The sequence below is a fragment of the Vanacampus margaritifer genome, chromosome 17 (genome assembly GCF_051991255.1).
Source record: "Vanacampus margaritifer isolate UIUO_Vmar chromosome 17, RoL_Vmar_1.0, whole genome shotgun sequence".
Classification (NCBI taxonomy): Eukaryota; Metazoa; Chordata; class Actinopteri; order Syngnathiformes; family Syngnathidae; genus Vanacampus; species Vanacampus margaritifer.
The window spans coordinates 6,757,501-6,770,112 of NC_135448.1; the positions used below are offsets into that span (position 1 = coordinate 6,757,501).

The window sequence follows — 12,612 nt, forward strand, 5'->3', positions numbered from 1 at the left end:
TTCTTGTGTCATATCTAGCTAAAGGATAGCCAATGGCTAGATGTACTAATATTTACTATCCATATCCGTATCTTGAGTAATTCACTGTAATACTAATTGCTTCCTAATGTTAGCTTCACAGTAAAGCACAAGTGACCAAGGGAACATGTAGTCTACCACTCTGCATTTCCTGTTGTGTTGTGCTGGAGAATACAGATGCAGATTACCAATATGGCCTGTTTATCTACTGAAGAGTGACAATCCACTGATTGTCTGTGTGTGTGCATGTGTGTGTGTACTTATGCGGTATCTGAATTTGTTGGAACTGGTAGTTTTCTCTCTCGGAGCTCATCAGTTCAGAGACACCACCCACCCCACCGCAGCATGCAGTAAATAGAGTCCCCGCCACTCGTTGAGAAATGGCACAATTATCCCCCACTGGTGAAATATGGGCCGGGATGCACCACTGCTCCTTCCCCACAGAATGTGTGTGCTTGCGTGCATGTGTGTGTGTAGTCATCACATTTTAGGGACGTGGATTTGTTTCTACAGTCACATCATGGGGACCAAAAATGGGAAATTGCTTTAAATTAATCTGAAATTTAGGATCCGTTCGCATTTAAACATAACACACACACACACACACAATCCTTCCAAACATGGTTAATTACCAATGGACCAGCAGATACACATCGCGCGTTTTAACCAGATATTACTTCACACGTACGTTTGTAGTCACAAAGCAATGGCGGACAATAAAGTCGCATGTCCGTTTTGCACATTTTCAGTGAATTTGCTTAAAAAATTCGAAACAATTGGATGGAAACCTGACTTTTGTCAAGTGTTCTGATTAGGAATAAACCAAGGAAAAAAAAAAATGTGATTAAATGCTTTGCTTTGCTTACTGTTCTTTGTTGTTTTTTTTGTTAGTTTTTCCCGGAGAGCTCAGTATTGTTCATTCGGTAATTTTACCGATTTGACATGTCATCATCATTGCTCTCTCTTTTTTTTTGTATGTGCGTGTGGCCGTGTGTGCGTGCGTGCGTGTATTCATTAGTTCACCTAAAACCAATTAAAAAATCCCAAACCGTTCACCTAAACCGAACACTTCCAGCCAGAGTCGTGAGGCCGTCAGGAGACCCGAGGAAGGACCAAAGAAAAGAAAGGAAAGTGAAATCCAGACACCACCCACCAGGCCACCAACCAGAGTCCTTCACCAACCCCAGAGACATCTAAATTCCAACAAATCAGGGAGACCTCAAGAGACTAAAGGAGAGACTGAGGAAAGGAAGGAAGGCTTTGCTTACTGTTCTAAAGACTTACTGATCTAATGAGACAAGACCGCCTTCTAAAGAGTTTCATTTCAGAGACATATACTATATGTCCATCCAGCCATCCATCTTCTTAAGCGCTTGTCCTCACAAGGGTCGCGGGGAACGCTGGAGCCTATCCCAGCTGACTTTGGGCAGTAGGCGGGGTACACCCTGAACTGGTTGCCAGATATATTGTATGTATCTTCTTTAAAAAAACAATAACAACAACTTCTGGGTTCAGTGGTGCCAGTCTGTAGTGGGAATGCATTCTAGCAGTGACTCTTTAGCTCAGCGCTTGGCATATCTAGCAAACTCTTCTCCATGATTATGTCTATCACAGATCCCCATATACTGTTAAATCAGGAGCACTACCTGTAGATGTTGAATGAGGTATTTTCCCCAGCAAGGTCATTGACTAAGGCAGGCACGACTTGTTCCTCATGCTATGAGCGACTGCAAACCCTACATACACACTCTAACCTAAGCCCTCCAATGTTTGTTGAAATGTTTGATCACCCTGTGTAGAATCTGAACCTGACTAAGAATGAAACATTGAGGATGTCGGCCCCAATCGATGCAGCGCTCACTAGTCTAAAAATCATTATAGCAGCAATTGTTGAAACTAATTTGCGATTGGTCAACCTAAGGGAGAGATGTTCAAGAATCGTCTGGGTTTTGTACTGCAGTCACACAAATACTTGGGTTCAATTAAGCCTCTGATACAGCCAACAACTTCTTGGCAAGAAGACCAAAACTCAAACATGATTGCTTAATATCAGGAAAAAGACAAAGGCTCATTTTCATTTATCTTGGTCAAGACACTATTGCTGATCAACTCCTACTAGAATCACAAGATGTCTTTTGCTCAACCATTAACATGGTTATCCGTGTTTGTCAGCTGCAAGAAAAACTCAAACCTGAAACCCTTGTAGATGGTCTTTGTAGGACTATGTTACTCAAATTCCACGATGTTAAAGCCATATAACAGTTTTGAAGTTCCCAATCAGAAGAATTTCTTATCCTGTGAGGAATAAAAATGGCAAATTGACTGCTTTTTATCTGCCCAAAACACTTTACTTTGCCTCTCATTCACACATAGCAGTGGTTAGCTGCTGTCAGGTTCACTGGGAGCAAATTGGGGTTTCTTTTCTTGCTCAAGGACATTTTGACATGGTTACCAGGGGTGAGGACTGAACCCATAACCTCACAGATGCAAGACGACCACTCTACCATTGAGCCATGCTGCCTACAGTAAATCTTTGTCCTTGCACACCGTTTTTAGGGTCCCCTTCTCTGCACATTCAATCTTGCAGTACATGCAAAAGTGTAAGCGCAAATCATTCTTGGTCCGGAAATACTTCATGTTCCCGACACTGCCTCTGTCTCTTACTCAGAAGCTGAACTATAGGACCTTTGCTCCGCATTCACATAAGTCAGTGTAGGTTATGGCTTGTACACTGGCGTAACAAAGTTGATTTGTTTACCCGACCAAGATGGATATCCCCCACACATCAGCTTAAATAACAATACCTCGGCAACTTCAACAGCCTGGAACAAGAACTAAATGTGCATATTGGCAAAGCTTCAACAAGTCTTGAAAAATAAGCAAGCATATCTGGAACAACGACTTTGTGACGGCTCAAAATCAGGATTTACCATTCACGTTATCTCTGCTTGGTTGGTCACCTCTGCACGGTGTATGACCCCGGCTGCTAAAAGCAATTATTTATCATTAGCTAGCATGTGCCTCTCGGCCAGGGCAAATGCCCCACCTCAGGTCCAAGGATGTTCTCAAACATGATCTCTCTGCCTTCACAATCAACATGAACACAAGTAGAAATCTTGCATATTGAAAACCATCCTGGCGTTCAGCCGTTGCAGCTGCAGGCCTCTGAGGACTCATATTATAGCTCTCTGGAAGATGCGAAATGTCAAGTTGACGCAAAAACTTTTTTTTTTAACCCCTTTGAGGTCCAGAATTAAAAATATGTTTTGATCATCTAATATAGCCACTTAACTTCTACACGACCTGTATGGTATTAGACCTTTTGCAAAATGTTCAGTGACTCTCAGAAATGTCATTGAGCAGCGTGTGCATTTGAAGTCATCCATACTTGAGCTTATTAACCTCAAGTGACTTCTCTCAGTGACCTTACACAGTAGTGTTACTTGGCAATTACTAGTAGTATGAAAAAAATGACTCTAAACAGAACGGCAGTCAGTAGAGCACCATATTGTTGTCCAACCACATTGTAGCAATAATCAATTGGCACGTACTCTGAAGCAGTAGATCACATTAAATGGTCTTTATTGTAAGTCACACCCCAAAACATAATAGCGGTGGCAAATCCAGGTCCAGAAAGTAAAAACCCTGCCACAGTTTGGCTTTAGCTCCTAATGCTAGCTAGCTAGTTAGCTCCCTAGCAGGTAAACAAGCACCATGGGAGCTAGCTAGGGAGCTATCTAACTTAGGGTGACCATATTCCCATTTCCAAAAAAAGAGGACACTTGCCCCAGCCTTGAAATTGTGGTACCAACCGGATATTTATAACCGGATATTTATAGAACCACCACCCCACCCCCGGACGCCCGAACAGGACGTAAGAAAATGGTCTGTCCTTCCAAATGGGGATGTTTGGTCACCTTGAGCTAACTAGCTCTTGAGGCTCAAGACAAACTGTGGCAGGATTTTTACTTTCTGGACTTGGATTTGGCACCTCTGACTGGGAAAGCCAACTAAGCTCTATTATATCTTAGAAAAACAAATAAAACAAAAAAATAGGTGCAGTGGTCACATGGTTACCACACCTGGCTCACAGTTTTGAGGTTGCATTCAAGTCCAGGCTATGGCTTTCTTGTGTGAAGTTTGCATGTTCTCCATGTAATTTTGATACCAACAACAAACAAACAAACAAGCAATACACCGTCCCCCTCAGAGTGAGCAAAATTGATAACTACTTTCTTCAGCCAGTGTATGTCTTTACTAAGCCATGTGAATATATGGTTGCTTTTGGTCATTCTGGGTTTACACATGCAATTAATTTTCTGTCTTTGCAGGTATGGGAAGATTGTGTCAACAAAGGCCATTCTGGATAAGAACACCAACCAGTGCAAAGGTAGGCCATTTTGCCCACATTTTTACACAAACTATCACTACAAACTTCAGAACTTCCGTAATAAGTATACTGTGGCGATGCAAGGTCGCTGTACCTCACTCCTTCCATTGTATTGACATTGACAGTCTTTATGTGAACGTTTGCACATTTAATTGTGTGTACATACAATCCTGATATTAGTGGCTCATTGCTAATTGTTTCGAGAGCAGACACTGTACACACAGACATGCTTGAACATACTTGAGTACAAGACCAATTAATGAGCAAACAAACCAACCAGTATGGGATCCAATTTAACTACTATTATTGTGGCGCTCATGTTCTCGGTGTGCTTCTTTAAATTCTCAATTTTTTTCTGTTCTATTTACATATAGTAATTTTTTCTCCTTTTTTTTTTTATCTTTTTTTTTTTTTAAATCTAAATAAATACAGTGCATGTGGGTTGTGATTGTGCTTTGCATGGGGTCACTATGGGTTGCATTAACATTAGTGTTAGGTTAGAGTTACATGTTTGAATGCACTTGTATACCATTAATAGAGGTCCCAAACCTAGGTCCAGAAAGTAAAAATCCTGCCACAGTTTGGCTTTAGCCCCTGATGCTAACTAGCTAGCTCCCTAAATAGTGAACAAGCACCATGGAAGCTAGCTAGCTAGCACCAGAGGTGGCAAGTCCAGGTCCAGAAAGTAAAAATCCTGCCACAGTTCGCCTTTTTTCCCTGATGCTAGAGCTCCCATGGTGCTAGTTCATCCTTTAGGCAGCTAGCAAGCTAGCACCAGAGGTGGCAAATCCTAGTCCAGAAAGTAAAAAATCCTTCCACAGTTTGGCGTTAACCCCTGATTCTAGCTAGCTCCCAAAATGGTGAACAAGCACCATGGGAGCTAGCTATCTAGCACCAGAGGTGGCTAATGCAGGTCCAGAAAGTAAACACCCTGCCACAGTTTAGCTTTAGCCCCTGATGCTAGCTAGTTAGCTCCCTAAATGGTGAACAAACCGCATGGAGCTAGCTAGCTAGCACCTGGAGCTAAAGTCAAACTGGGGCAGGATTTTAATGAGCAAAATTGTCCCTATGAATAAATTTAAATTGTTATCAATAATTTGTCACTCTTGTGTATTCTTGGTTATTTTCAACCACGGCAACCATGTATCTGTGAATACATTTGTTTTTTGTCCTCCTGTGTTTAGGTCCTAGCAAGTCTGGTTGGTCTTAAGGGGTGGAGGGGAAAAAAAGTGACAGAGCAAAAAGAATGATTGGGGTGAATGTATTCCTTTGCTACTTGCCCTGAGGTATCAAGCAGCAGTGTTTAAGAGCGACTGACGTTCGATCATTCTATAATTGCTTTATGTGTGTGTCAAAAGGGTGGCCTTCCAAATTGAACTTGGCTTCTTAACTCACACTTGAGTTTATCTTAGAATGTATGCTTGGGGTCAAAATGTAGTTAAAAAGAACCACTGCCTTTTATAATACAAGAAAAAGGAAAATGTGAAATGCTGGTGTACTAGTAGGCATCAAAGTAGAAACATCAATGCAAATCTATAATGTGACACTTCGCAATGCAGATGCAAACTGTTAAGAAACAAATATAAATTGTGTTAATACATTATTAAGTGTCATAATGTTGTAAAATGAAAAATATCAAATATTGATTTTTTTTGGGGAAAACAACGATAAATGGAATTTACATGGACTGGTGGTCCTATTTTTATTTATTTTATATTTTTAAATTTAATGAGCTAAAGTGTTCACACTTAAAACTGCTGGGTCAAAAATAACCCAATTTTGGTCAAAAATTGGACCAACCCACTACTTGGGTCAATTTTTTACTCAAAACCACCCAAATATTTTTGTTTATTTTTTTTCCGGATCAATCAACCTCTCCAAAAAGTTTTTTTTGATCCAAAACAATTTTTTGGTTTGTCTTTTAACCAAAATTGTGTTATTTATTTCTGAACCAACCGTTTTTAGGGTGTTTTATAAAAGGAAAAAAAAACAAAGATTTTTTTTTTTGGATGATCCAAAAAACAATGCGATCTGTGACTCAAATGCTTGATCCCATCTGTGATTTTTTTGATTCGTTGCACCACTAATGGATGTACAAATATGACACAGTGATAGACGCTGATATTCAGCATTTTGCCACACATTGTCATCGGCCTTTATGAAGACTCATACAGCCGATAATAGATCAATTTAACATTGAGTTTACATCAGGGAATTATTTATTGAATGGTCAGTTCACTTTCTAAGAGATGCTGATGACCTTTGGAATTCTCTCTAAGATTAGTTCAAATTTAACATTTCAGATATTATGAAATTTTGGAAAACTTTATTTACTGTAGAAAACAAAAGGGAACTATTTACTTGCTGACGTTTTTATTTAACTTTTTAAGATACACTAATGACCCTGGGAGGTCCCTGAACTTTTTGTTAGAATTTTAAAACAGACGGCCACGTATAAATATATTTTTTTTAGAGGGCGGGGGCAATATTCAGAGAAAAAACTCGCAAATTTGCCACTTTATGAAGTGGCAATGCGAGTTTTTTTTCTCTGAATTGCCCCCGCCCTGTAAAAAAAAATAAAAATGACGTGGCCCTAATACGCCGTCGTAGTGTATTGAGAGAAAGTTTATAAAAAAATATATATTTTGCAAATCTTAAAAGTTGTTTAATAAACAAACATATTGTATTATATTACTCAATTACTCCAATAAACACATATTTAAAAAAAAATCTACGAAGTTAATAGTTGGAATTCTGACGCCAATATTTTCCTTTTCTTTTAGTGAAAATTAATATCGGCTACAAATATGGGTTATCGGCCTCCTTGACTAAGAGCGATGTGGACTTTTACTGGTCTCAATGGAGAAAAAGTAAGCAGAGAAGGTAAAGTCGACTTATTTCTAGGATGAGGTAATAGCTTGGTCTTGATCACAGGTTATCCTTCTCCATTTCAAGCTGACCTAAGTTTTACTCCTCTCCACTTCGCACTGTGCGTTTTCCCATGAGTCACCCTCCCAGAATGCAGTGCTGCTGAGATGACAGGAAGCAAAAATATAAGCACACATATTTTATGAGTGGAAAGGATGGATTGCGTCTACTGAGAGCTGGTGTTGGATAAAGGTGATATATGTAAAGGGAGACAGTGAGAGGGCTGTGTAACCTTGAAAAGAAAATATTCTTTCTTTTGCATATGAAAAAGGAGATTCGGCGAAGAGCGCAACCTCCAAAATAGTGTTTAAATGATGAGAAATAATCTGGAATGATTTTTGGATTATACACCTGGGTAATACAGCACGGCATTCCCCAGATATAATGCAAATGCTGCCCACCACAGGGCTATGAAGCCATGGCTGCTGTATTTAAAAAAATGGATTCTATATACACGTTGACCTTTTGCCCACATATAAACAGTTTTGGACGACTGAAACAAAACTTTTTTTTAACTCTGACCAGGGTAAAGACTTTTCAGTGTAGCTGGAGGAAATATTTGATATATATTTTATCTTGACCTTTCTGCTGTTTTCTCAAACATATAATTTTGTACACAATAAATTCTGTAGAGTAAATTTGGCACTATTTAGAGTGGGATCAAATAGACTCAGTTTTAGAGTAATATTTACACTTAAGAGAGAGTAAACTAAAGAGTTTGGGGAAAAAAGTAAATACAAATCACTCAAGGGTTGAGGAACGAACTCACAACCTTCAGCTTGGGAGACAACCGATCTACTCCCTGAGCTACGCAGCTGTTGTGTTAGTATATCACTCATGTCAGTTTGAATCTTCCTAACGCCAAGAAAACGATGTCTTTGGTCTATTGGAGATAAGCAAACAGTAGAATCATACATGTTGAATCGGTAAGATAAGCAAACAGTAGGAGGGGAATAGCTTAGGTGGTAGTGTCTCCTAAAATGAAGGTCGTGAATTCGTTCCTCAACCCTTGAGTGACTTATTTTTTTCAATTCTTTATTTTACTCTCTTCCTAGTGTAAATTTTACCCTGGGGAATCTATTTGGTCCTTATCTAAATGGAGCCAAATTTACTCTAAATAGAGTCAAATTTACTGTGTATCTAACAGTAGAACATGGGGTATAATATTACCTTACCTGTGCATACATTATGCCATCTTTTCCACATAATTGGTTTCTGTACATGATCTGTACTTTGATTTTCTTCAAAAAACACAAAGTTTTGATTCCAATAAGTGAACTATGTTTGCACATTTTGCTCTTCTGTTGAGATATGAAGTTGAATAACCTCAACAACTCATTCATTCACTACACGGAAGATTGCTTCAACAAGGCTAAACTTGAACAGGCGAAGTATGTCTACTGAAAAGTCTTCTTCTCACGCAAAAAAGATGTGGTCACGCATTGGTTACAGTTGTCCAGCTTCCTGACCCTGACACATTAAATTTCAGCCTGGTAGTTGATCACTACTCATCACAGGCAAACATCGCCTTTCAGATGAGTGAGAGCACTGCCTAAAAAAACACCTGCGCAAGCTCCATAAAGAAGCTAGTACCACCAGTCTCTAGTTTAGGCCGAAATGGCTGGTGTGGTCCCCACCTTCAAACCAAATTTGTGGTCAGATCTTCAAGTAGTCACTGACAGAGTAGTGCTTCATCCCCTTGACCTCCATGCGGGCAGCATGGCTTCAGTTCAAACTCACTGATGGTGTGAATGCAAGTTTAACAGGTATTTGTCTCAATATAGGCCCTATAATTGGATATAGTCTGCCTTTCGCCTGAGGTCAGTTGAGAAAGGCTCCAGCCTATCGCAGCCTTAAACGCGATAAGCGGTGTATATATAATGGATGGACTATTCAGGTAAAGACTGAATGTCAGCACAACTTGTTGATGAAAGCCACCATAAAGTATAGTGGAGGACGGAGGACCATACATCGATCGAGCTTTCTCACCAAGGTAAAAATTCATTCCTACACTGCTCCACCCACCCAACCGAAATGCAACAATTTTAAATTAGCCATAAGAGAACACTACTCAAGTGGTTAGCTTGGCCCACATTCCTTAGCATAGTTATAATCATGCCCCAAATCAGTCATTACTGCAATATTTGACGACCATCGTGACTGGAGGTATGGACCATTAAACAGTTAAAATCCAGCATATGTCAGCTAATGTAGCCTCTGCTTTCATAAGGCTCTGCAGAATAAAAATTTGAATCTTGTAATTAGTTACCATTACTTATACTGTAGACGGCTTTGCCAAAATGCTGCCATTTAAAGCCAGTGTAATTCTTGTCGGAATGAGCTAAAAAGTCACCAAGTGATGCAGTCGACTTAAGGACATTGATGGACCAATCCGTCGCCGTAGAGTGTCTGGGGGTCATTTTTGATGGATTCAACATGTTGAATCGGCGTTGGACCCCTGTGACATTTGATCACTCTGATTGCTGAGGTAGCAAATCCGGGTCCAGAAAGTAAAAACCCTGCCACAGTTTGGTTTTAGCCCCTGGTGCTAAGTAGCTAGCTCCCTAGCAGGTAAAGGAGCACTCTGGGGAGCTAACTAGGGAGCTTGCTAGCTAGCCAGTGAATCAGTGCACAGAGCAAGAACAGGAAGTGACAAACTTAGATAAACAGGAAGTGATGGAAAGCCTTTACAATTTTTATTCATTTTGCTTCGCATTTGGACGTAATTACATTACAACAAAAGATTGAGAAGATGAATTTATCACTATGGTTCGAGACCGACATTGTATGGCACTATCATTAAAGGGTGTGTCGAAGCCAAACTATGAGACAGGAAGATGCAACTGATATACCAGGGAGGATTTACTACTACACAATACTTTGTAAAGAGCCTGAGGGTGTAGCGGGAGCTATGCATTGTTTAAGTTTTCGTATCCTACACCCGTAAATAGCTTTTCGATTACCTTTTTCTAACAATAGTGGGGTTACCATACAATTGTTTCAAATTTTTTAAGTGAATTTACTGAAAATGCGCAAAACGGACATGCGACTTATGCCCGTTTCCATCTATTCTTCTTTTGCGAATATAGAGAGGGCACTCCGCCGCTGTGAGTGGCGGTATACACCATAGAGCTGTGATCCACCAGTAATTTAAAAGAAGAAGACCATGACGCGACTGCTCCGTGCGATGCTGTCGTATGAGTTTGCTTTTGTAATTCTTGATAAACCATAGCGTTTCTTTGCTGTTTTCCATCAAAAATTGCAGTAACACTCACTTCTATAATTAATTCCTTAACGGTTTTAGATTCGCACCCCCCCCCCCCCCCAACATACCTTACTTTATCGTCCGACATTGCTTTCTGACTACAAACGTACGTGTGACGTAATATCCGGTCAAAACATGCAACGTGTATCCGGTCTTGCCAGCGGTTATTCGCAAAACCAGTTTCCATCGCCAAAATTCGATTTTCCTTTTTTTGATACGCTTCAAAATCCACCACCTCTAAGCGTAAAAACTTTTTTTGCAAATTTTGGGCCCTTTTTCCAATTTCTAGCGTTCCCATTCAGTTTTATTTTCGCATTTCTTGAAAATTTGAATAAAAATGGGTGGATGAAAACCCAACTAGTGATGAATAGTGACTAGCGCCACCGATGCTATGGACAGCTATTACTTCTCACGCAACTTTTCGTCAGTGTCTGTCTGTTGCGTTGTATATTTCCACCTTTTCAGGGTATGACGTGACGATGGTCAGGTCGACGCCACAGGCGGTAGACTTCGTCACATTTGGCTGACGTTGTATTGGTGTTACAAAGGCTTTAAGATGTACACAGTCAGAGCTGTCAGTCCACCAAAACATGCTGTAATAAATCTTGTTTTGTGGTAATAAATCTTGTTTTATGGATCAGTACAAGTACATCTAGGGAACATCATTGTTTTTTGTTCATATAGCTGTCTGTCAAGTCACGCACACACACACACACAATTCCTTCTTAATATCAGGTAGATGTTTGAGGTCCATACCTTCGAGACAGATTTGGGTCAAATCACAGAAAATTCACTATCAAAGAGAAGTTCATTTTTGAGTTGTCTGATTCACTTGTTAGGGCTGTTGCAAGTCTGGTCGAGAGTTGTTAGTGTCTGTCTAGGGTAGCGGGGGAATGTGGAGCAATTGGCCCTCCAGACTGGTGGTAAGACCATTGGATGAATTTATGGTGTGTCCGAAATTTCATGGCCCTTGACAGTCAGCCTGAACGGCTGAAGCAGTTACAACTACATTTCCTAAACGCTCAGCTGTTTTCTCTCATAGAGCAAAGGGGATGAACAGCTTGCTGAAATCACGTTATGAATCATGCCGTTGTATGTTCGTGTTGTGTCCTATGCGAACAATGTGTTCAAATGAACAATGAATTTGAATGAATGGAATCACTTCATGAACCGATTCGTTCCTTTTTCAGTTCAGTTGAGCTCACTCAGAGTGTGTCAATGTGGAACTGCTGCATGCTGTTACTCACCCGTAAGTCATAGGAGAGTACCCAATGCATGCAGGCGGGGAAGGTACATTGCTGAATGGAACTTGTGATTCGTTCACTGCAAAATGACGGTGAGTATCAGTCAGTGAACGACCAAATGTATTGATTCAGCCATAACTGATTCGAAATAGAGCACTTACAGTTTCCTCATTTGTTTGGCTCATTTTAAGACTAGAAATAATTTAAACAACCATATGCACTCATACAGTATATATGGTGTGTTTTCACAAAATCAGGCGTATGTTGCAGAGATTAGTTTGGAGTTGCTTACAAAAATAGAATTGGGGGTGGGAGGTGTTAGGGGCTCTAAAATAATCCATTTTTAGATTTTTCCAAAAATACTCTCCGTATTTTTGGAAGAGGTCTTTTATTTTCATTTCCCAGCAGCCCAAATTCTAAAATTGTAGTCAGTGTATGAAAAAACATAATTAGTAGATAACGTTTATCAATAGTCAACGTGTTTTAAGAATAACCCGGAGTTCCTCGTCTCTAACGTCACTTCACAAAGTTGAAATAATGTGACCCTCCAGCACAAAATTAAATGAAAGACAGACATGTGTACGGCCATTTTCCCAACAACCCCAGTCGGTAGGTTAGGGTGACCAGATTTTCAAAATTAAAAACTGTGACGCTACAGTTTCGCTGAATATCAAATATACAATAAATTCTCACTAAATTAATCCCTAGACAATCTTTGTCAATGAGGTGGAATCCTTTTCGTCGATGGGGAGTTGGGGGTATTACTT

At 40.0% G+C, this 12,612-nt stretch overlaps 1 protein-coding gene across 3 annotated transcripts in view; it reads left to right on the forward strand.

Moving 5' to 3' along the window:
* Nucleotides 1-12,612, forward strand: part of rbms3 (RNA binding motif, single stranded interacting protein) — a 317,367-nt gene that overhangs the window by 81,070 nt on the left and 223,685 nt on the right. For all 3 annotated transcript variants that reach the window (XM_077547933.1, XM_077547935.1, XM_077547934.1), the window contains exon 3: nucleotides 4,350-4,408. In XM_077547933.1, coding sequence (XP_077404059.1) covers nucleotides 4,350-4,408 — 59 coding nt within the window. The remainder of the gene's footprint in view (nucleotides 1-4,349; nucleotides 4,409-12,612) is intronic.